Consider the following 24394-nt stretch of genomic DNA (forward strand, 5'->3'; position numbering starts at 1 on the left):
TTTTAATGATCCAAACATCCCATCTTTTTGCTTATTTCTCTCCTTGTTTTACCATTGTGAACACTGATCTTTTAGACTGGGTTAGTTTTGCCTTTTTCAATATGTCATGTAGAAATTAGACAGTATATATCATAGGCTGCTTTTTTTCCCTACTTAGCAACTTGTGTGTAAAGGTTCCTGTTGTCTTATGTCTTGATAACTCATTTTCATTCTTGATATCTGAATAAATATTACATAGTATCATCCCGCCACAACTGATATAATCACGTATTAGAAGATTTTTATTCTACTAAAATTTGGTACTTATAAATAGAGCTGCTATAAACATAAATGTGCTAGTTTTTATGTGGTTGATTCATTTTAACAAATATTATTTAACAACTAATAATTCATATTTAAGAAATTGTATTGGTGTTGGGAGGAAAGACCCAGTGTATTACAATATAAGTTATTTTAAAACTTAGTGGTGGCCTAAGATGACTGAAATTCAATGTATAGATTATCTGGTTTATAGCCCACAATGCATTAAGAAAAGTTAAGATAACGAGGAAGAAGTGGCCTATGAAGACATACATAGTTCATGGATGGCCACACTGAGATACAGGAGTTGAGAAGAGGGACAGTTCTGTCCAGTGACTTCCCAACTCTGCTCCCACCGGAACAGACAACATAAGGTGGGCCCAAATTTTAAAGCCCCTGACAGGATGGTCAGTTGATCAACAGAAAAAGTTGAAGGTCCGAGAAAATGTAAATTCATTCTGTCTATCCCACTCCCCCAGTGAACAAACACAGGGAGAGGAGAACTTAGTAATCCGGTTACAAGGCAGGGATGTTCTGAACTTATTCTGCAGAGTCAGGAGAACACCTCTCCTTCCATTGAGTTGACTCAAATGAAAAGAAGACTGTTCACATCAAGGCTGCTACTGAAGACTCTTTATCCCCACAGAATCCGTAACAATGAGCGGCAGGCCATTACTGGGCTGAGCTTTGTATCAGCCAACAGTTTCAGGGGTTAGTGAAGGGAGCTAGTGACTTGTAATCAGCCAGCACATTTGCTCTGAACAGTGAAGAGCAAACTGGTTTTCTCCATCCCTGCCTGCATCAGGCTGTCACTGTGGCTTTTCTTCCACTATCATCTGCAGAAGGGGCGAGGGGCAGACCTGACTTATTTAAATGTTGGTCTTAGGAGGAGGAGGAGGAGGACACAAAGGAGTTAGATGGTGGCACATGTGGGAGGAAAAGGGTGAAGATGGCAGGAAAAATTGCTATTTTCCTCATTTATAGAAAGAAATATGAAAAATGAGTGTCCTTATATATATATTTAACTTTTATTAATTACACTTTATTCACCTTGTATCCCCCATAAACCCCTTCCCCCTCCCCTCCTAACCCAACTTTCCCTCCCCCTTCTTCACGAATGCCCCTCCCCAAGTCCACTGATGGGGAGGTCCTCCCCTCCTTCCTTCTGATCTTAGTCTATCAGGTCTCATCAGGAGTGGCTGCATTGTCCTCTTCTGTGGCCTGGTAAGGCTGCTCCCCCCCTCAGGGGGAGGTGATCAAAGAGCAGGCCAATCAGTTCATGTCCCATTACTATGGAACCCACTTGGACACTGAAGTGTCCTTATATTTTACTGACTTATAAATTGTCTATGAGGGTCAATTATTTAATGAATTGACATGAACTTGAAAATTTTATCAAAAGAAACTATTTCAATGACAAAAACATGCAGCAACACAACATTTTAAACTCACGGTGTTACCTGCACATTGCCAAAGGAGAGGTAAGGTCAAATGTTACTGATAACATTAATTCTATTTTCTAGTGCTCACGGTATTTGGATTTAAAGGGCTTTTCTAGTATGGAGACACATTTACTATGTAAACCAAATGGCTGAAAAGTGATGTAGAACACACAGGGAAAAACTGTGTTAGAGTTCACTAAAGATGTTATAATGCATGAAATCCCTGAAAGTGTAAATAAATGGAATTAATTTTTTCTTTGTGAAATGCTGAGCTTCATGTTGCCATGGATACTACATGTTGCTTAGAGTCTTGTTCTTTTATTAGCAGTAAAAGACCATCAGACATTGAGAGAGCGTGCTGGATTCCCAGCAAGCTTGTCAGGTTTTTGAGACAAAGCCATACACATTTTGTTATGCTAAATCAGCTCCAAAAGCACAGTCTTGCTTCTTTCTCTGAGGGGAAGTAATACTTATAGCCATATCATGTAATAACCTTTAAAATCCTGCCGTAGCTAGATCTGTGTCCACATGATATAAAAGAGATTATTGGAAACCATAGTTTTCCTATAATCTTGGCAAACTTCTGGAAATATATGTGGTATTTTGTTCAGTTAATATTGCTTTAATTATCACTTAAATACGGATAACATGTGGCCTCCCTTTGTGTTAAGCTATGATTCTTAGCAAGAGAGTTTTAGGCTGTGAGATTGTTGGAAGAGATGTTACTTTAGTTAAGCACACACAGACACAGACACACACACCTTTATGGCAGTACAGGGTGATGCAATGATTAGATTGATTATTAGAGTGACAGGCAATGATTGATTATTCTAGTGACAGGCCAATTCATTTATGTTGTTAACAAAACAAAAGGCTTGCTTTGTCTAGATTATACATGCTCTTGAATACATTGCTTGTTGGGGATGTCAGATTCCTTTGGTTTCTTCTTTTAAAAGTCTTATGTCTAGATAATGCAGACAACATGATTTCATGAAATGCATAGCAAATGGTTATTAGAGAGAATCACATGAGTGCTCAGTCTCCTGCAGTGCTGTGTTGTTTTAGTGACAATGTTGGCTCCTTTGTTTCATACTCACTTGCTCATTTGCCCAGCTGCAGGTGAGTCCTAGGTTGTAACTAGGACTTCATCTATCGAAAAGCCAGAAAGTCCTTTTCGTGTGACACAGTTTCTTACAATGGTGTCTTAGTCAGGGTTTCATATTGCTGTGATAAAACTCTATAACCAAAAACAACTTGGGAAGGAAAGGGTTTTTTTTTTTTTTTTTTTTTTTCAGCTTACAGCTCTCAGGTTGCACTCTTTGACTGGCAGAAGTCATGGCAGAAACTCAAAGCAGGAACCTGGTGGCAGGAACAGGTTGAAACAGAGGCCTGAAACAGAGGCCATGGAGGATTGCTGCTTACTGGCTCAGCCTGCTTTCTCATACAACTCGGGACCATCCTCCCAGATATGGCACTGCCTTCAAAGGGAAGGGCCCTCCTACACTGACCATTTACCAAGAAAATGGCCCATGGGTTTGCCTACTGGGGGCATTTTCTCAATTCAGAGCCCTCTCCAGTTAGTCTTCCTTATGCTGAGTTGACCTAAAACCAACCAGCACACAAGGGAACTATATCTGGGAAGAAGCAGGAATGCCAGAGGGACAGGAGTTAGGAGCTGTAGAGGAGGGACACTGCTGTAGGCTGATGTCTCCTGTCACGCTGCTTCCTTCCACTGTGCTAACCCGTGTGGCTGCCTCACCAGCGGAAGACATGACACGTTAGGAGGAGAGAATGCAGACGCCAAGGCACCTCTCTGCAGAGCTGAAGATGCTTGCAACTGGTCCATACCTTGCTCCAGAATATCAAGTCTACCCGGGCAATTTGAAGTAGTTCATTAGTTTGGAATGTAAATTTTATGAAAATATAGGCTGCTGAGAAATAAAAGCCTCTTGATGGATTTAACAGTTGAAGAGTAAAGCGTCTGCTACAAACTTGTGTTGAAAAACAAGTTTCAACACTTTAATTTACAGCAAGTACATCTGCAATATTCAGATTTAACCACAGAATTGTGTGGGAGAAAGTGATTTCCATCATCCTCTTTATCCCCTACCCAAAGTAATTTGGGGTCAAAAGAATGAAGATGTAATTAACTGCTTGAAACAGGGCAAAAGAGGCTTATCATTCACTGACTGAAGAAAGATGAGCTAATTTTTTTCTCTTGGATATTTAGACTATCTCACAGATGTTAGAATTATAAATTAAAAGGAAGGCCCAAATAGATATTTAAACTATGATAATTAAAATGGAAATTAGCATCATGACCAATTTTCCCAGGTATGCAAGCTATAACACTGATTCAACATTTGATATTCAAAGCAAAATTTAAAGAAGAAATGAGGTCATGACAAAATATGCAGAAAAGTATTTGACTAAATAATATCCCTTTATGGTCACATTCAATAAATTAGAAAGAGTGGGCAATGACCTCACCTCGATAACATGTCCTAGAGTGGAGTGGTGGTCACTGGGTGATGAGGGGAACAGTTGGGAGATGTTGGTGACAGTGTCTAAAATCTCACCTAGATGAGAGGAATGGGTTAACAAGACAGAGCATGTAACACAGTGACTACCGTTATCACATTCTGGAAAGTGACCAAGAGGAGACATTAAATATGTTACAAGAATAATAAGTGTATGAAATAATGTATAAGATTAACCAGTCTAGCCACTGCACAATGTACTATCTCAAAAGGTCATGCTCTAGCAAATCTATGGGTTTGTTTTATTTTAAAATTTGTAAATATATTGGAAACAAGAGCATCTACAAAAAGTCTATTAAGTCACATAATCTTTATTGTGATCAACTTAAAAAAATTCCTACTAGAGAGAAGAGGAAGGATATCCCATCTTCACCACAGACTTTTAGTATTGCTGCAAGTACTAGCCAAGACAAGAAAACAAACAAAAAACCCAAGAATTATTTATATTGAGAAAGAAGAAATAAAGCTACCTTGTTTACAGTGACATGACTACGTAACATATCTGAAAGAACTGGTAAAACAAGACCGAGGCAACCCCTGAGGCTGAAGTGATACAGCCGGGTCACAGGATACAAGGTTAACAGGTGTGGCGTTCTGAGTCCACAGCTGTATGCCCCACCAGAGCCAAACAGGTGGGATTTTCCTTTGCAAGTGCAGTACTGTTAACAGGAGTACCCTCAGACTGAAACTCTTGGTAAAGATGTAACAAAATGTGTAGAAGAATCTAGAGGAGGAGAACTATAGATTTTGGTGGGAGAAGCTGGAGGGACTGAGGACTCCAGGAGAACATGGCCCACAGAATCAACTAAGCAGGACAGACCATGGGAACTCACAGAGACTGAGCTGGCAGCCATAGAGCCTGCCCATGTCTGCACTAGGACATCTGCATGTATGCTGTGATGGTTACACTGGGGTTTTTGTGAGACTTCTAACAGAGGGAATGGGTCTGTCTCAGACTCTTTCATCTGCTCTTGGGACCCCTTTCCTCCTACTGGGTCACCTTGTTGAGCCTTGATATGAAGGTTTGTACTTAGTCCTATTATATCGTTATGCTCTGTTCAGTTGACATTCCTGGGAGGCCTGATCTTTTCTAGGGAGGGAGGAATGGATTTAGGGAGAAGGGAAGGTTGAATAGGAGGAGTAACTAGAAGGAGTAAGTGACTAAGAGGAGTGGAGTAAAGGGAAACTATGGTCCAGATTATTGCAAAAAATAAATAAATTCAATTTTTTTAATAGACAAAAAGATTCTGGTGGAAGACAATTGAAGAGGTAATTCAGGTTTATGGGTAGAAAGATTTTATTTGAGTTTGTCAAAATCTTATTCAGCCCAAGGTCCTGTGCAATCCCAAACAGATTTTTTTTAGTGTATTTTAAAAATATATTTATTCAAGTTTGTATGGAGAAAGAAGAGCTCCAGAATAGATAATACAACATGAGAATAGTTAAAGTCAGAGTACTATTCCCCCTACCTCACGTCACCCCTCCCCGCTTGGGCACTTCAAAGTTTGCAGCTGTGAAAGTTCCTGGAGAGAAACACACCATGCACTGAGCTTTTTGCAGGGTATTAACTGATTAGAAGTCAACAAGGCAGAGGGGTTAGAATGATGGAAGTCCAGAGCCAGATTATACTGGGCCATTTTACGCCTCCTTTATAGACATTTATTGACCTCCTCTGTATGCGGTCTAACAAATTTGCTGCCATTAGTAAATCCTGTGGGATTTACAGACCCCTCATTCTTTACAACCAGAAGGCTAAGAAGATCATCAGCTCATCCTCTGTGCTCCTCCTACCTGATACTTCTAGCCATGTATTTCCTTTTCCTTTTTTCTTTTTTTCACAGAGAACAACCTCAGTTGTTTTATTTATTTATTTATTTATTTATTACAATTTATTCACTTTGTGTCCCCTCTGCAGCTTCCTCCCTCATAGCCTCCTAGTCCCACTCACCCTCCTTCCCCTCCTCCTATGCCCTTTCCCTAGTCCCCTGATAGGGGAGGACCTCCTCCCCTTCTATTTAACCCTAGCCTATCAGGTCTCATCAGGACTGGATATATTATCTTCCTCTTTGGCCTGGTAAGGCTGTACGCCCCTCCCCCAGGGGGGAGGGGGAAGGTGATCAAAGAGCCAGCCACTGAGTTCATGTTAGAGACAGTCCCTGTTCCCCTTACTAGGGTACCCACTTGGAGACTGAGCAGCCTATGGGCTTCCTTTGAACAGGGGTTCTGGTCCTCTCTATGCATTGTCCTTAGTTGGCATATCCATCACTGCAGGGCCCCTGGGCCCAGGTATTTTGTCTCTGTTGTTCTCCTTGTAGGGCACCTATCCCCTCCAGGTCATTCCATCTCCCTCTTATTTCATAAGGATTCTCTGCACTCTGCCCAGAGTTTGGCCACAAGTCTCAGTACCCTAGTGCATAGAGTCTTTCAGAGGCCCTCTGTGGTAGGCTCCTGTCCTGTTCCCTGTTTTCTCCATTTTCCAATGTCCATCCCATTTATCTTTCTGAGTGAGGATTAATCATCTTACCCAGGGTCCTCCTTGATTAGCTTCTCTAGTTGTACAGATCTTAGTATGTTTATCCTATATTGTATGGCTAGTATGCACTTATAAGTGAGTATGTACCATGTGTGTCTTTTTGCTTCTGGGATACCTCACTCAGGATGATCTTTTCTAGATCCCACCATTTGCCTGAAAATTTCATGATTTCCTTGTTTTTAATTGCTGAGTAGTATTCCATTGTGTAAGTGTACCACACTTTCTGTATCCATTCCTCTGTTGAGGAACATCTAGGTTGTTTCTAGATTCTGACTATTATGAATAGAGCTGCTATGAACATGGTTGAGAAAAATGTCCTTACTGAATGGTTGGGTAGCTTTTGGGCGTATTCCTAGGAGTGGTATAGCTGGATTTTGAGGAAGCACTATTCCTAATTTTCTGACAAAGTGCCAGATTTCAAAGTGGTTGTACAAGTTTACACTCCCACCAGCAATGGAGGAGGGTTCCCCTTTCTCCACATCCTCTCCAGCATGTGTTGTCACTTGACTTTTTGATCTTAGCCATTCTGATGGGTAAGGTGAAATCTCAGGGTCATTTTGATTTGCATTTCCTGAATGACTAAGGATGTTGAGCCTTTTTTCAGTGTTTCTCTGCCATTTGCTATTCCTCTGTTGAGAATTCTCTGTTTAGCTCTGTGCCCCATTTTTTAATTGGATTACTTGATTTGTGCTGTATTAGCCCTCTGTCAGATATAGAGTTGATGAAGATCCTTTCCCAGTCTGTAGGCTGTTGTTTTGTTCTGATGACAGTGTCCTTTGATTTATAGAACCTTTTCAGTTTCATGAGGTCCCATTTATTAATTGTTGATCTTAGAGGCTGTGCTGTTGGTGTTCTGTTCAGGAAGTTATCTCTTGTGCCAACGAGGTCAAGGCTCTTCCCCACTTTCTCTTCTTATAGATTTAGTGTGTCTGGTTTTATGTTAAGGTCTTTGATCTACTTGTACTTTAACTTTGTGCAGGATGATAAATATGGGTTTATTTGCATTTTTCTACATGTAGACAACCATGTAATTTGATGGGATTGCTTTTGGTAAGATGGCCATTTTTACTGTGTTAATCCTACTGATCCATGAACACAGGAAATCTTTCCATCTTCTGATATCTTCTTCAATTTCTCTCTTCAGAGACTTGAAGTTTTTTTCAAACAGGTCTTTCACTTGCTTGGTTAGAGTTACACCAAGGTACTTTATGTTATTTGTAGCTATTGGGAAGGGTGTTGTTTCCCTAATTCTTTCTCAGCCCATTTGTCTTTTGTATACAGGAAGGTTTCAGATTTTTTAGAGTTAATTTTGTATCCAGCCACTTTGCTGAAGGTGTTTATCAGCTGTAGGAGATCTCTGGTTGAATTTTTGGGGTCACTCATGTATACTGTCATATCACCTGCAAATAGTGATACTTGGACTTTTTCCTTTCTTATTTGTATCCCTTTGATCTTCTTTAGTTGTCTTATTGCTCTAGCTAGGACTTCAAGAACTATTTTGAAGAGATAAGGAGAGAGTGAGCAGCCTTGCCTTGTCCCTGATTTCAGTGGGATTGATTTAAGTTTCTCTCTGTTTAGTTTGATGTTGGCTAAAAGCTTGCTGTATATTGCTTTTACTAAGTTTAGGTATGTGTCTTATATCCCTGATCTCTCCAAAACTTTTAACATGAACGGGTGTTGAATTTTGTCAATGCTTTTTTGGCATCCAAGGAGATTATCATGTGGTTTTTTCCTTTCAGTTTGTTTATATGGTGAATTACATTGATGGATTTCCGTAAGTTGAACCATCCCTACATGTCTGGATTGAAGCCTGCTTGGTCATGGTGGATGATATTTTTAATGTGTTCTTGGATTTGGTTTGTGAGTATTTTATTGAGTGCTTTTGCATCAATCTTCATAAGCGAGATTGGTCTGAAGTTCTCTTTGTTGAGTTTTTGGTTTACGTGTCAATGTGACAGTGGCCTCATAGAATGAGTTTGATAATGTTCTTTCTGTTTCTATTTTGTGGAATAGTTTGAAGAGTATTGGTGTTAGCTCTTCTTTGATGGTCTGACAGAATTCTGCGCTGAAACTGTCTGGCCCTGGGCTTTCTTTGGATGGGAGACTTTTGATGACAGCTTCTATTTCCTTAGGGGATATAGGACTATTTAATTTATTTCACTGATCTTGATTCGGCTTTGTTAAATTGAATCTATCAAGAAAATTGTCCATTTCATTTACATTTTCAAATTTTGTTGCCTATAGGCTTTTGAAGAACTAATGATTACTTGGATTTCCTCAGTGTCTGTTGTTATGTCCCCCTTTTAATTTCTGTTTTGTTGATTTAGACAGTGTCCCTCTGCCTTTTAGATTGGCTAAGGATATGTCTGTCTTGTTGATTTTCTCAAAGAACCAGCCCTTGGTTTCATTGATTCTTTGAATTGTTCTCTGTTTCTAATGTATTGATTTCAGCCCCAAGTTTGATTATTTCCAGCTGTCTACTCATCTTGGGTGTATCTGCTCCTTTTGTTTTGTTTTGTTTTGTTTTGTTTTCTATTGCTTTCAGGTGTGCCATTAAGTTGCTTGTATGAGATGCCTCAAATTTCTTTCTTTTTTGTTTTTTTTTAATTTAAATTTATTTATCTATTATTAATTACAGTTTATTCGCTTTGTATCCCAGCTGTAACTCCCTCTGTTTTCCCCTTCCAATCCCACCTTTCCTCCTTCATCTCCTCCCATGCCCCTCCCCAAGTCCACTGATAGGAGAGGTCCTCCTGCCCTTCCCCTGACCCTGAAGGCACTTAGTACTATGAACTTTCCTTTTAGCACTGCTTTCATTGTGTCCCATAAGTTAGGATAAGTTGTGCCTTCATCTTCATTAAGCTCTAGGAAATCTTTAATTTCTCTCTTATTTTCTCCCTGACCCAGGTGTCATTGAGTAGAGGGTTGTTCAGTTTCCATATGTGTGTAGGCTTTTTGTTATTTCTGTTATTGTTGAAGTCTAGTTTTAGACCATGATGATCTGATGTGATAGAGGGGATCATTTCAGTCTTCTTGTATCTGTTGAGGCTTGCTTTGTGCCCAATTATATGGTCAGTTTTGGAGAAGGTTCCATGAGGCGCTGAGAAGGTATACTCTTTTGTGTTTGGGTGAAAGGTTCTGTAGACATCTATTAGGTCCATTTGATTTACGACTTCTATATTTTCAAAACGTCTTGATTTTTAAATTTTCTTTTTTCTTCATTATGAAGATGCACAGAATTCTTATGATGTTAAACCATGAAATTTGGGACTAATCTGAATCTGTATTCCTGAACCATGATCACTCATAGTTGGCTCTAAATTAAGTCTTATCTTCTCTGAGGCGAGGAGTGTGCTTTGGTATTGACTACAAATCTGTAATAATGAGAAAGTGTCCTCTTAGTGAAGGAAGAGACATGTAAACAAACGGAACAGACTAGAAAGCCCAGAGAAATATACATTTAGACAATTGATCTTTTGAAAAGACTTATTTTATTTAATTAATTTATTTACTTGTATTACTTATGTGTATGTGTATGCCGTGTGTGTGCTGGTTCCAGTAAGAACCAGAAGTCAGATGTCATGAGTGTGAGTACTGGGATTGAACTTGGGTCTCCTAGAATGCTGCGCAACTTGTGAGCTATCTCGCCAGCTCTTAGTCAACTGATCCAGGAGTCAGGGTTTTGGAACAACAAGAATCTTTTCAGAACATGATGTTAGAAAACCATCACAACTCTATGCAAAAACAAATAAATTAGATTCAAACGGCTACGGTTTGAATGTGTCCTCTAAAATTTACGGGCTGGAGATTAACCCCCTTGCAACAGCTAGGAGGGGCAACTCCTGACCGGAAGTACGGAGGCCACCAGAGCGCCTCTGCGTGAACATACCGCCGTTTCAAAGGGGCCCGTAGGCCGGGCGTTGCCCTTTCCATGTCTCTGTCCTTCTTCCATATGATAGCCATGTGGCAAGAGCAGACTCTCCAGACGAGGCAATTTCGTCTCAAACTCTCCTGTCTCCAGAAGGATGGGAAATAAACCCTCATCATGTTAAAAATACCTGCAAGTAAGCAGCGAGCAATCTGATCCGATACAAATGTCACATCCTTCAAAAGGATCACAGGTTAAACATAAAGGACAAATCAAAAGACAACAAAAGAGAAATTTTTTATGGCTCCGGGTTTACTAGTGACTGAACACAGCACCAAAGGCCCAGCGTATGAACAATAAGGGTTGAAAGATGAACTTCATTAAAATTTAAAAATGCTCTGCCAAAGACATCGTTCAGAAAATAAAAAGATAAGACACAGACAAGGGAACAATATATGTATGAGGCATAACTATTAAAGAACTATTATTTAAAATGCACAAAGAATGATTTAAAATAAAAACACAAAAGCAGCAGGATTGAAACTCAAATGTGAAGAGAGCAAGAGTCAGGACGGAAAGACGTCTGCTGCATGATTCGAACCCTTGACGACTGGGGAGAGAAAACCCACCAGAAGCAGTGAAATGATAGGCTACCCCCTGAGGAACCACAGTGCGCTGCAGGCGGTGTGCGGGGAAGCTGAATTTTCTGCAGTCCTACTGTGAACCTTACATCCATACACCGTGAACTCTGCTCCAAATGCTATTAGACAGGTTCTTCTAATAGCGTAGCGTGTGCATGCCTTTCTGTGTGCAGTCACGGGATCTTAACCGGTGAGATGCCTTAACCGTGATCATTTCTCATCCGGACGTTTGCTTTCCGTTCCCAGGTCAGACGTTGCCATCCTGTACAACGACCGCTCGGTGCTTGAGAATCACCACGTTAGTGCCGCCTATCGGCTTCTGCAAGAGGAGGAGATGAATATTTTGGCAAATTTACCTAAAGATGACTGGAGGTGAGTTTCAGAGGAAGCCCAGGGGAACCTGAACCTCAAGAGCAAGGTAAGCTGTGCTGTCGGTGTGAGGGAGGAAAGGAAGCCCTGGTCTTCCCCCCTCAAACTCAGCGCCCCTGACTGGACACTGCCTCTGTTGCTGCTTTTACCAACATGTAGTCTTACATAAATTCAGTATCATTCTCACTCCTATTTCTAGTGTTTTGCTATATATGGAGCTTAGCTTTAAAGAGACTAGAAAAAAAAAACCTTCATCTGCTTGAGCAAAACTTACAACTGTACTAAAATGACCCACAGTGAAGAGGAAAATACCTCATTCTCCTCCTAGGGGTATTAGGTGTAATACTAACTTTCCCTGTCTAGCCTTTGAATTCTTCTTTTTTTTCCTTTCTCAAAGTTAAGTCTTGTTATTTTAGAATGAATTTATATATTCTATTTTCTTTCTTTGTCATAATATTTTATGTTTCTCCTCATTAGCTCTCCTGGTTGGACTCTTTTGTGTCATTGTGTTAACAAATGGTACAATAATGACATAGATTGTAAGTTTTAATAATTCATTACTTTAAAACTACCAACAAAATACCTATTTACTGATAAAACACCAATAAAAGTTTACTGAACATTAAAATTTGGTTATCTTGTTAAAGACCTGTAATTTTTCTGCCTCAAATCATTTTAGTTTTTTTTATTACAAAAGTGCATTGTTTTTTATAAAAGTATTTCACACATTAACTTATTTTTCTTTTGTCTAATATTTTGCCTAGTTTATCAATATATCTTCTAGAATTTATTAAGTATTTAAATGGAAGGCATAGCATATTTATTACATCGTGTAGATTTCACAGTTTTTGTCTTAATTCTCTTATTTAACAAATATTGTGTCCAGTTGAAATTTTGATGTGAATTCTTTTAAATTTTCATTTAAAAACTGTGATTGGAAATAATTTTGTTAACTACCTCCAATTTCTTTATTTCCCTGAATACTTGGGTAAATTATTCTGAGCAGGTTGCCCAGAATTATAATAGCAGAATACTGAGTTCTTGTCTCTTTCATCTAAAATAAGGTTGAATTGGGCACCTGTAATTTTCAGTAAAAAAAAAAAAAAAAATTCTAATATGTTGCCTTAAAAATAAACCATCTTTTATGGAAAATATTTGTGTGGTTGGGGAGTAGAGTCTGAGACAAGTTTTCTCTGAGTAGCCCTGGCGGTCCTGGAATTTGCTCTGTAGATAAGGTTGGCCTTGAACTCAGAGATCTGCCTGCCTCTGCCTCTCAAGCGCTAGAATTAAAGGTGTGCGCCACCAATGCCCGGCTAAAAAAAATAATTTGATTCAAAATCATAGTTCAAGTCATTCCATGCCTTGCTTTAATTTATAATACTGCCCCCATAGTGAAAACAAAATAGAGTTGACTTGTTTACTGTCTATACAAGCCTTTGCTAGGATGACTCAGTTCTCTACTCAGACATAGGCTCTGTGATATGGCTACTGTATTTACGCTACAGCATCTTGGCTGAAAGTTTAAATAGTGCCAGTGGATATGTCTATGTTTCACAGGATCCAGTTCCCAAAAATATACATGCCCACCCCCGCTAGCATCTGGTTTCTCCGAGGTGCCTGTGAGGACTGCTGAGCACTGTGGCCCAGAGGCCAGCTTTTGGAGTAGGATTCTGGCTGACTCTTGTCTTCATGACTGAGCACATGAAATCTCCTCCAGAGGGAACTTTCTGTAACCCTCTGCAGGTCCACTGTAGCAGTTCAATGTTTAGTGACAAAGGCATCACTACATAACCCTAACACAGCCTGGGTACACACTAGTGACCCTATTTCCAACAGTTTCATTTAAACAGTGTAAAATGGGGAAAGTGCAGGAAAGACCTTGAGAATCCGTGCTCCTTTATGTCCCTTTCCGGGGCACACGTAGATTTAGGATCTTCTTAAGCCCCACTGACATCATGTCTTCCTCCTAACACACTTAATGTCATATGCAGGAGCAAGGGTAATGCTCTATTACCACAGCGTGTGCCATGCAGCTACACGGACCTTAGTTCAATCCCTAGAACCCATGTGAAAAGGCCAGGTGTGTCGGAACATGCCTGAAATCTCAGCCATGGGAGGCAAAGACAGGGAGCTCTCTGGGATTGGCTGGCTAGCCAGCCTAACCTTATTGTCAAGCTCCAGGTCTGTGAAAAACCTTGTTTTAAAAAACAATGTGGTCAGTACCTCTGAGCTTGACCTCTGACCTCCACAAAAATGTGCACATGTGTGCACGCACACCTACATGCATAAGCACACACATAACACATATTTTTTCAAATAGAAAAAAGAACAAAGCTTAACAATTATGATTAGGAAGAAATGTTGTGGCCCATGAAAGGAGTATATCTCATTTTTTAAGGAGAATGTTAAGTGGCATGCCTTTTTCAAATTAGGAGTGTCGATGATTAAAAGAATGTCCAACTTTTGTGATCACTGTTGCCTTTAAAAGGCGGTGGCTCTGTGTTCACAATCGTTAGGAAAAATAGTGTGATTGCATTTACAGAAATGCCCTTTGCTTGGCCCTCCAAGCTTAGGAAGACTCAAATGAGCTGTTCTGCTTTTGATGCCCCTTGCAGGGATCTTCGGAACTTAGTGATTGAGATGGTGTTAGCTACAGACATGTCAGGCCATTTCCAGCAGATTAAAAACATAAGGAGCAGCTTGCAGCAGCCTGAAGGGTATGTTACTCTCTTTTGTCATTCTGAAGCTCTGTGGGCTTGGGCTCAGAAAACGCTAGGTGGTTACTTTTGTTCTGTTAATTTGAGCATGTCTTTGGTTTGGCAGGATTGACAGATCCAAAACTATGTCCCTGATACTCCACGCCGCCGACATCAGCCATCCAGCCAAGAAGTGGAAGCTGCATTACCGGTGGACCATGTCCCTAATGGAGGAGTTCTTCCTGCAGGTGCCTCTCGCTCTGTTTCAAACAGCAACTGTGGATGTTGACACAACTGTCCTCAGCAGAGTCAGGGCCTCTGACCTAACTTTCCCGTTAGCCACAGCCCACAGTTAGGGCACTCGGGAGAATTTAGTAATGTTTTAGGTAAATACATTAGATAATCCAAAGTAGTATTAAATGTCTTCTAAAGAGAGCAATGTCGTAGATAAGAGGATGTGCCAGTCAGGGAAGAAAGGCATAGAACAACGGGTTAGAATTATTATGACGTTAGGAGGTAAGTCCGAGAGCAGTGAAAGCAAACAGCTTGCACAGTGAAAAAAGCAAAGGGGGGTTGGTGACACACCACCTCCAAATTTTATATCCTCCTGCTCACAGTTTACCTCCATGCATAGCTGCAGAGGAGGCTGAGGAACATGTAGCCGAGAAGACACCAGCCGAGCTAAACACGTGCAAGCCTGGAGGAGAGGGGAGCCCTGTCCTCTGCGGCAGGCGTTTATCTAGCGTTTTTTTTCTGGTGTGGTCTCCCTGTTCTGGCATCTCTGCATCTGAAGCTGGGGTACTGTAACATAACTGTGATGGTAACCACCCATAACCACCCAAGACTGGCTTCAACTCCACAAGTCAGAGGCGTGGTCTGCCAAAAGATGGGCTCCACTTCAGACTTCAGTCCCAAGTGGAGCCGTAGGACAGAAAGGTTGATGTCTGACCAGTTAGTTACAAGTTGGGATCCATTCTAAAGTTGGTGATTTGTTAGTCCATAGAGCTCAGTGCCAGTACTGTACTGACAATTGGAACTCTGTCATAAAGGATGAAATCCAGCAATGGCCAGATAAAGCAGATAAGAAAGGGACCAGGCCTGTCCCAAGCATGCGTATCTATGGTCTCTAGGTGGAGTTGAGCCATGTCAACTCCTGGATGAAGAATATGAACCTGAAATCTCCTGTGAACTTCCGTGTCCACAGTATTATGAACTTTACTACCTAGGTATGAAAAACTTTTAAACATATTAAACTGAATGATCATACAAACACAACACAGCAATCTGGTGGGTACCATTAAGTCTGTACTCAGAGGACATGTTGTAGCATCATACAATATTTCTATTTAAAAAGACCAAAAGTATAAGACCAAGGATCGGTTTCTATCTTAAGAATGTAGGTGAAATTTAAGAAAATTGAGCTAAAATAAGTTGATAGGCGCAGGTAATAAATATAAAAACAAAAATTAGTGAACATAGAGCAAACAAAAAAGCAGCCAAACTTAGTAGAGATAAAAGCTGACGTCCTTAAAAGTGCTAAAATTTACTTAAAAGTAATTTTATCACTCCCTCCTTTATTAATTACTCAAAGGAGGGAGTGATAAAATTACTTTTAAGTAAATTTTATTAATTATTATTTATTAATTACTCAATAAAGGAGGGAGTGATATACATGGGAGACGGGTTATTATTATGGAGCTTATATGTGGCAAAAGGATACAAAATAGTATGAACAGTCTATGCCAATAATATTGATAAAAGAAATAAAATTGCCTAATTCTTCAAGAAAGATAAAAATTACCAACCTAGACATAAGACAAAGCTACAATGAATATGCTCTAATTATAATATAATTCCACGTAAGAAAACCCAGGATTTGTGGTGGGAAGATGGCTCGAGAGTGAAGAGCACCGGCTGCTTTTCCAGAGGAGGATTTGGATCTGCGGTCAGTTCTCAGCACGCACATGGCCACTCACAACATCTGCAGCTCCAGTCCCAGGGGATCTGATGCCCTCTTCTTGCCTCTGTGAGCACAGAGTGTACCTGCATTACACAGACGCAGGCACAGGCAAAGCACCCATGCTCATGAAATCAATTAATTCTTAAAACATGAAAACCCAGGATTAGATAGCTCCATTTTTTAAATTTTAATTTCAATTCCCATTATTTAATTCAGTTGAGAAATATTAATTTTCTCAAGAATTTTAAGACAGAAATAATGTCAGCTTTACACAAATTTTTCATGATACAGGAAGAAGAAAATTGGCAGCATGTCGCTTATAAAACCTGACAAAGATGTTTCAAATAAAGGAAATTATAACCCACATCTGTCATGAATCTAGATGGGGAAACTCTTAAAATATTAGCAAGTCAAATCCATAACATTGTAAAAGAATAAATAGCAAGGCTTGAGCAAGCATCTCAAATATTTTTTTTTATTTTACTGGACTATATTAAAAGAATAAAAGGGGAAAAATCACATTGGCATATCAGTAGATTCACAGAATGCATTTGACAAGATTCAACATTTTAATTACACAAACTCCAGGCAGACTAATTAGTCTAGTAAAAGGTCAAAGGGTCATAGCTAATGCAATACTCCAAAGGGAAATACAGAACATATTTATGCTAAGATCAGAATATCAGCTGTTTCTATTAACGTTTTCATATGAAGCCCTAATTAGTACAAAGAAGTACAGAAAGGAAGTAATAAGTAGAGTGGAGGAAATAAAACAGACTTCATATGCAGACAAAACTGGTAAAACAACACTTGGTTTTACAGGGTTGTGGGATCAATTGTAGTTCTGTACACAAGCAAAACAATTTGAACATTAAGTTTAGCCTTCCCGGTGGCTACAACCTCCCTGCCAGAACATGCCTCTTGCAAAGGATCTCTTCCACCCCTCCCCAGAAGACGAGAAGCAGAAACACAAGAAAAAGCTCCGGTGCAGAGCCCTAGTTCCTGCTTCATCCGTGTGGAACGCCCAGGGTGCTCTCAAATCGCCTCGGCCTTTAGCCTAGCACAAGTGGCCGTCTTGTGTGTTGGCTGCTTCACTGTGCTCTGTCAGCCGACAGGAGGCAAAGCAAGGCTGACAGAAGGAGGTTCCTCCAAGAGGAAGAAGCACTGAAAGCACTTGAAGATGAGTGGGAACCCACAAACACATTTTGGATAGAAAAAAAAAAAACAAAAAAAAACAGAAAATTAAGCTTAAAGCATAATGTTACTTCTGAGAGCACAAAACAAAGTATTAAAGATTCATTTAGCTAAATACATGCAAAACCACCATAAGGAAAACTAGAAAATTTTAATAGCACACACACACACACACACACACACACACACACACACGTTTGTTCAAATAGACACAGATTGGGGATGAAAGTTTTATTATATTTACAAGTTACATCCATTACCAGGGGAAGCCAGGGCAGACACTGAAGTAGGGACAGTCATTATGAGATCGCGCTCCATGCCCTGCTCAGCTTACGTGTGGGGCTGCACCCTCTCTCGGGGCTGCACCCTCTCTCATCTGCCATTAGTCAAGAAATGGCTCCACAGTGGTGCCCACAGGCCAGCTGGCTGGAGACATCCTCTAAGCTGAGGTGTGCTCCTCCCCATGACCAAAACTTGTGTCAAGTTAACAAATGCCAGGCAGAACAATGGTTCAGAAGGTTAAGTATTACTAAGACAATTCTTTTAAAATCGGTTAGCATGTTTGGGATTATGTTATGAAAAATCTTAGCAGCCCTGTTTGTAGAAGCTGGAACTCTGATCCTGCAGTACAAATGGAAATGCATGAACCTAAAGTAACCATGGCAGTTCTGTAAGAGACTAAAGAAGCTGGAGCATGCCCTGCTCCACATTACATAGTTAGCTTTTCATAATATAGAAATTACCAGTCTGTCATTGGCATAGAATCAGAAAATGGATCAATGCAATCTGACAGTAGCTCCAGAAATAAGGCTGCACATGTGTGGTCACGTGACTTTCTTCATAGACACCAAGGCAAATAATCTGTAAAGACTTTCCGCCATGCAAATGCAACAAACACAAAATAGTGAGCCAGTAAGCAATTTTTCCTTTATTGTTATTATTTTTTAGCAAGATTTGTGTTTGTGAGTGTATGCCGTGTGTTTGTGCTCTTCAAGGCCACAGGCTGATACCCCATCATCCCATCCCCCTACTCAGATACCCTTCAACTGGAATTCTGGCTTTATTTAAATTTTTTTGTCTATTAGTTTCCTTTTGGTCTGTTTTTGTTTTTTTGTTTGTTTCTGTTTGAGACAGGGTCTCACACTGTAGTGCATTCTGGCCTAGAACTCACTTCATAGCCTAGGTTAGCTTTGAACTTAAGTCATTCTGTCTGCTTGAGCTGGCATTAAAGGCATGTGCTACCTCATCTGACTGTTAATTGGTGTGGAGCAAAATTAGAAGGTGAATATAAACATGAAATATCGTCCTCAACTCAAGCAGCTGTCTTCCTGTCTTTGGTCAGCTGCCTCAAGTTTATCCTTTTATCCAGGAGGAAAGTGGCCAGAGGAGCCCAAGGTCCTGAGAAACACAAGTCCTCATCTCCAAGGCACAGCTTGTCATATTTATCAGTGCATATAGCATCATTTCTTTGAGTGTTTAACAAGTCAACACAGGAGCTTTTGACTAGAATAAATATATCCGGAAGATGCTCCATCCTTTCAACTGTGGCTGACAAAAAAGACAGAGATACCAGCCAAATGATAACAGCAAAAATAAGACAGATTCATACCTTTGTTTCTCTTCTTGGACACATGCTAGTTGGCATAAGGAGAAGTTAACATAATTAAATTTTAAAATAACTATTTTCATTAGTTTTTTCACTATGAACACAAGGAATAAATGAATATTTTCTCTTTTCAGCGCAGTATTTTATGAAACAGAAACAACCTCAATTTAGTAAAAATTGAAATCTGTTAAGCAATATTGTCTTATAAGTCAGAGAGAAACAAATGGTTTGAAAAGTAGGTTATCAGTAATGAAAAGACAGAGGGATGAATTTTCATCACTAAGTTGTGTCTCGTCAAGCCCCCGTTTTCTTTAACATCGCTAGATGTCATATAAAGTATGATGTTTCAAAGTAAATTTTGTTTCCCGCACTATAAAAATTTCACTCAGTCAATCCACTCTCAGCCAAAGATCTGGCACCAGTGGAAATTACAGATATGGCCTCCCAAATGAAACGAACATAAAGAACTTCAGCTGGAAATGCTAAAATCTGAGCCAGTTCCAAGAGCTGAGGAAGCGCTGTGAGCTGCAGTCACACAGTGAGCCTAACGTTTGGCAGAACGCTCTTGGCGATTACATTCTCCTGCAAACACGGCCTAGTGCAGCTGTGGCAGCTGCCACAGCCGCTGAAGGTGCCATCTGTTTGGGTGAGTTTGTGAGGACGTTTGAGGGCCACTTCTAGACAGACCAAAGGAAGGGGGTTGCGTGGAGGACACTCCTACGCAAGCTGTCCAGATATGACGCCACCTCACCTCCGTGTCATAGGCCCTGTGCTTGCTGGCTAGTGCTGGCCGGCCAGCTCTCCCTCACCGTGCTCCCTCACCATGCTCCCTCGCCGTGCTCCCTCTCCTAGCCCTGGGCCTGGCAGTGGTCTGAACCTTAACTGACAGTACCCTTGAGACTCAGACCCGGGTCTCGTCTCGGCACAGAAGGTGACATAATAAGTAAGTGTGTGTTACTGATTAAAAATGGAGAAAAAGAATGTGGTGGTTTTAAGTTACTCTATCTAGACTGCACATTTTCTTAAATTCTCCAACTTGATTCTGCCAATGCATCTTTCTATCCCCAGGGAGACAAAGAAGCTGAATTAGGAATTCCATTTTCTCCACTTTGTGATCGGAATTCCACGATGGTTGCCCAGTCTCAAATAGGTAATCTTGAAGAACAGTGGCCCTGAACTGTGGGTGGGGCTTGTCAGTGTTCAGATGTGTGTGCTGTGCTGCTGAAGGCTTCCAGGCCAACCTCAGTCTTCACTCAAGATACACGCTGGCCCTAGGCTGACGTAGATAATGGTGAATGAGAGTCAAGGAAGTGTTTTCACAAAATGAGTTCAATAACGCTGCCACTGCTGCTCAGGGTCAGGTGTGTCTAAGTTCTTGACATTTTAACCAAGGAACTAAAGCAAAACCCACACAGGGTTTAAGGAATAGCAAGGCAACCTAATTTAAAGAGATGCAATAAAAAAGATTTCCCTGTAAGCACAGATCCTCAAGGACCCATGCTACAGCCTAGAGTCTCTTTATGTGCTCTAGAGGAAGCTGGGGTCAGGATCTGGTAGCAGTTCTCTGTTTGGATTGCCAGGTTAGAGCACATGGTCATTTTCCTAACATGCAAGTCCCTTCCACAACTGCTTCTGATTAAACAGCAACTGTCCTAAGATTGACCATTGTTAGGGGAGCGGAAGCTTATCCCATCACCCACAGAGGGGTAGGTGTAGCATGGCGCTGGTGGAGGCATCTGGTTGTTAGGTGAATTCTGTGGAGAGGGCTGTGTGGGCACAGAGCACACAAGGAGTGAGGTATCCAAGTGCCACTGAGAAGGGGCCTGCATAACACAAAGCAGGCAGAGTCCCAGGCCACTGGACTGTCATGTGTGCTCACCTGCCTCAAAGCACTGCCAGTCAGCATCACTTGTTATCCTTGGTTGTGATCCTAGTAAGTAAGGACTTTCTTCTTGTGTAAGGAATTGGGTCTTTTGTCATATTGCTGACTATTATTTTCTATAATTTAATCCTTTAGACAAAGCAGTTCAAGGAACATTAACCTTCCTGATGTGATTGCAAACTTTCTGTAATATGCTTGGTGCAAATTCATGCTCTTTTCCAAGTCCCTGAGACAGGAACAGATAAGCCAGCAGAAGGAGATTTGTGCGCTGATGCCGCACCCAGCCACCTTTCTTCCTACCTGTATTTTGTAGGGACCTGCAGCTCAGGTCACTGTGGAAACATATGCTTCCTAAGCTCCTGGTTCTCGTGCCTGACAGCACCCTGACAGCTAGCATCCTCCTTCCTGAGCCAGGTGATGTCGGGACCAGCATCCCTCCTCTGCAGCTGGGCTCTGGTGCACCTGTCGCAGAGCTGCAGGGCAGTGGGAAGGCTGCTGGCTCTAACCTTTCCTCTTCCCAGCCAACTTCCAACAACTGCCCAGTGAATAAAGCACAGGTGTTTACCACTGTTCAGAACCGTTTCGTGCTGTGGACTCAGGGCCTCTCCACCAAGCGGGGAGTGACTGACTCCCAGTGGCTGGTGGGTCTCATACACATTTTTTTGTTAGAAGAGGTGCTGACTCACGCCACAATCTACCTGTGCCAGGGAGTCAAAATTCTGGGTGAAGGGCTAATTTTATTTTGCACTGAAGTGCCATTAAGACATACAATTATTGAAGGCATTTGTAAAATTTTAAGCAGTGTCAAGCACCCAACACTTTAGTCACGCATGCAATGGATAATTTGCATGTATGTGTTTGTCACCTCCAGATGTTTCTTTTCTTGTTATTCAGATGTTAGCCTCCGTTCCTGGGTGGGTTCAAAGCAAGAAGCGCCCCATTGCTCGAGGCGTTACATTTCCTGAGCTAAGAACAGTTATTATGTCCTCCTTACCTCGCCATTGCACCCTCGGACAAAGCTCTGCTCTCTTCCTGTCACTCTCCATCTTGATGCGCACTTCAAAGTCATCCCTCAGTCCTGACATCTCCACGTGGTGGGATTAGGGCTGTCTCCTGGAGATGGTAGCAGCTCTCTCTCTGCTGGTTTGACAGCCCCCGCCCACACTCAGCGAACTAACACTTTACATCCAGAGAATAATAAACAGCGATTTGAAATAACAGCGGCAGCGACAAAGTGCTCTGATGCAGCAAGGGGGGAAAAGACAAAATAAAAGTAATCGTCTTCCTGTGTTCCTCAGCTAGCTGGTTTCCTTAGAGCTTGGACACCATTTCTTTCTGCTACATCACATTCAAAAACCACAAGCAGAGTTAGGCCCGTTCCAAAGGGCAGTGACCTCCTCTCGTTGAGAAGAAAAGACATTCCTGGTCGTCGGAGCTGGCTGGAAGGTTGGGACAGCACAGAGGGTGGAATATCCAATAGAAAAGGCCCCGTGCCTGAGCTGGGAAGCTTAGCGGCCTCCCTTGCTGCGTTAGCCAGTCTTGTCTCCAGTTTAGCCAGCTCTGTAGTGAGCACTTGCCTTTGCGGCCCAGGGAGTCTTCGCAATGAGTTACCACGGGTTTCAGGAAACCGGGACACTTAAATGTATCTGTTTTTCTCTGTGTTTTGCTTTTTTTCAGGTTTCATTGATTTCATAGTGGAGCCAACATTTACTCTCCTGACAGACTCGACAGAGAAAATTATTATTCCTCTTATAGAGGAAGCCTCAAGAACAGAATCTTCTAACTGTGAGGCAAGCAGGTATAGATATAATTTGTTGTTGTTGTTTTGCATATTTTTTTGTCTTTAAGATTTTAAAGACAAAAATTTAGCCAGTAACTCTACTGTCCTCAAAGGCAGGCCTGCCTGCTGCTCTACAGGCTTTCTGTTAGGTAGTATCGCCATCTAGTGGCTGTGTATTGTAACGCACTCCCTTTGCTTTGAATGAGAAGAAAAAGAACGTGGATCCGTGCGGGAGGGGAGGAGAGGAGGAAATGGGAGGAGGGGCTAGAGGCCAAACCGAAATCAGAATATACTGGATGAAAAAGAGCCCATTCAGTTACGAGAGAGAATGAGAGAGGGGAGTTGGAGAGAGAAGAGAGAGAGAATAAGTAAAGTACCTGGAGTGTGTTAAGGAGAGTCCCCGGGCCCTCGCCCTGTGGGAAACTGGATGGAGGAGGCAAGCACCAGCCACATCTAGGCCGGTGTGACTGTCCTCTTCTTCCTGTGGGTCTTGCAAAGCCGTGTCCTATGGCATCTTAACCTATTTGTTTCTTGATTTCTGTGGTTGTCGATGGCAGCTCGTCCACCATGATTGGGTTCCATGTGGCCGATTCTCTGAGGCAGTCAAGTACGAAAAGCTTAATGAGTGATGGGAGCTGTGCCCTGGGCTACTCTCTGTCAGCTGTGGACCTGAAGCGCTTCAAAAGCAACCTGGTGGACATCATTAAGCAGAACAAAGAGAGGTGGAAAGTGTTGGCTAACCAAGGTACAGTTGTTGACGCTTCCGCCCAGGTTCCCTTTAACTCCTAAGAACGTGGCCTCTGTGCCACTTGGTGTTCTTCTCTTCTAAAATGCACAGACTCTTGCTGGTATCTGAAATCTGATCATTCACAGGGAAGTTCACGTCAATGGAGCTGCGGCTGTGTGTGCTGGTGGCCACGCAGATGTCCATCATACGGGACAGTAACCTGATGGCAAACATCATGGGTTCTGTGGGATAGAATCTCTCCGCTTTGTCGGGTGCCCCCAAGCCTGCTTTAGCCCTAAGCAGGGTCACTAGCTCTTGGTGTGTCTACCTGCATGTCCGGCAGTTTAGTTAAGAATAAGAGCCTGGCTTTGGAAAGATGGCTCTCTGTGGAGAGCACTTGCTGCTCTCACCAAAGACCCAGCTTCTGTTCCCAGCACCCACAATAGGCAGCTCACCAAAGCCTGTAACTCCAAGTCCGGACGATTGCAGTACATATGTTTAAAAGGATAAGAGGTTCAGGAATTATCTTGTACCATGGGTGGAAAGCACTGTTAACACTGTTACTGACTTTAACGGTACTGCGGTTCTGTAAGGAGAGGGAGCTGGGCAGGCCTGCTTTCCAGTTTCCAGGAAGGACTGAATGCTAAACAGGAGCAGGAGTGCTTTTAAGCAGGGACGCTGGGAAACCTTCACTAAGACAGCGATGGTGGAGACAAATAAGAGCAGAGATAAGAAAGAGGACCCAGGAGTGAGCTGGCATGGAAAGTCCTATCTCTTCAGACAAGACACATGGAGTAGCCACTGTACTGACTAGGAGGCGGGGCGTGCCTTTCCCACAAGAAACAAAGAAGCCTGT

General features: G+C 41.7%; 1 protein-coding gene and 1 pseudogene across 4 annotated transcripts in view; both read left to right on the forward strand.

Annotated features, from left to right (window-relative positions):
• Window positions 1–24394, forward strand: part of Pde1a (phosphodiesterase 1A) — a 256931-nt gene that overhangs the window by 214460 nt on the left and 18077 nt on the right. For all 4 annotated transcript variants that reach the window (XM_060390390.1, XM_060390391.1, XM_060390392.1 and 1 more), the window contains 6 exons: window positions 11571–11696; window positions 14309–14410; window positions 14517–14637; window positions 20218–20299; window positions 22709–22829; window positions 23369–23556. In XM_060390390.1, coding sequence (XP_060246373.1) covers window positions 11571–11696; window positions 14309–14410; window positions 14517–14637; window positions 20218–20299; window positions 22709–22829; window positions 23369–23556 — 740 coding nt within the window. The remainder of the gene's footprint in view (window positions 1–11570; window positions 11697–14308; window positions 14411–14516; window positions 14638–20217; window positions 20300–22708; window positions 22830–23368; window positions 23557–24394) is intronic.
• On the forward strand, window positions 16044–20210 carry LOC132655929 (small ribosomal subunit protein eS27-like; annotated as a pseudogene).

Source organism: Meriones unguiculatus, chromosome 8 (assembly GCF_030254825.1).
Source record: "Meriones unguiculatus strain TT.TT164.6M chromosome 8, Bangor_MerUng_6.1, whole genome shotgun sequence".
Lineage (NCBI taxonomy): Eukaryota > Metazoa > Chordata > Mammalia > Rodentia > Muridae > Meriones > Meriones unguiculatus.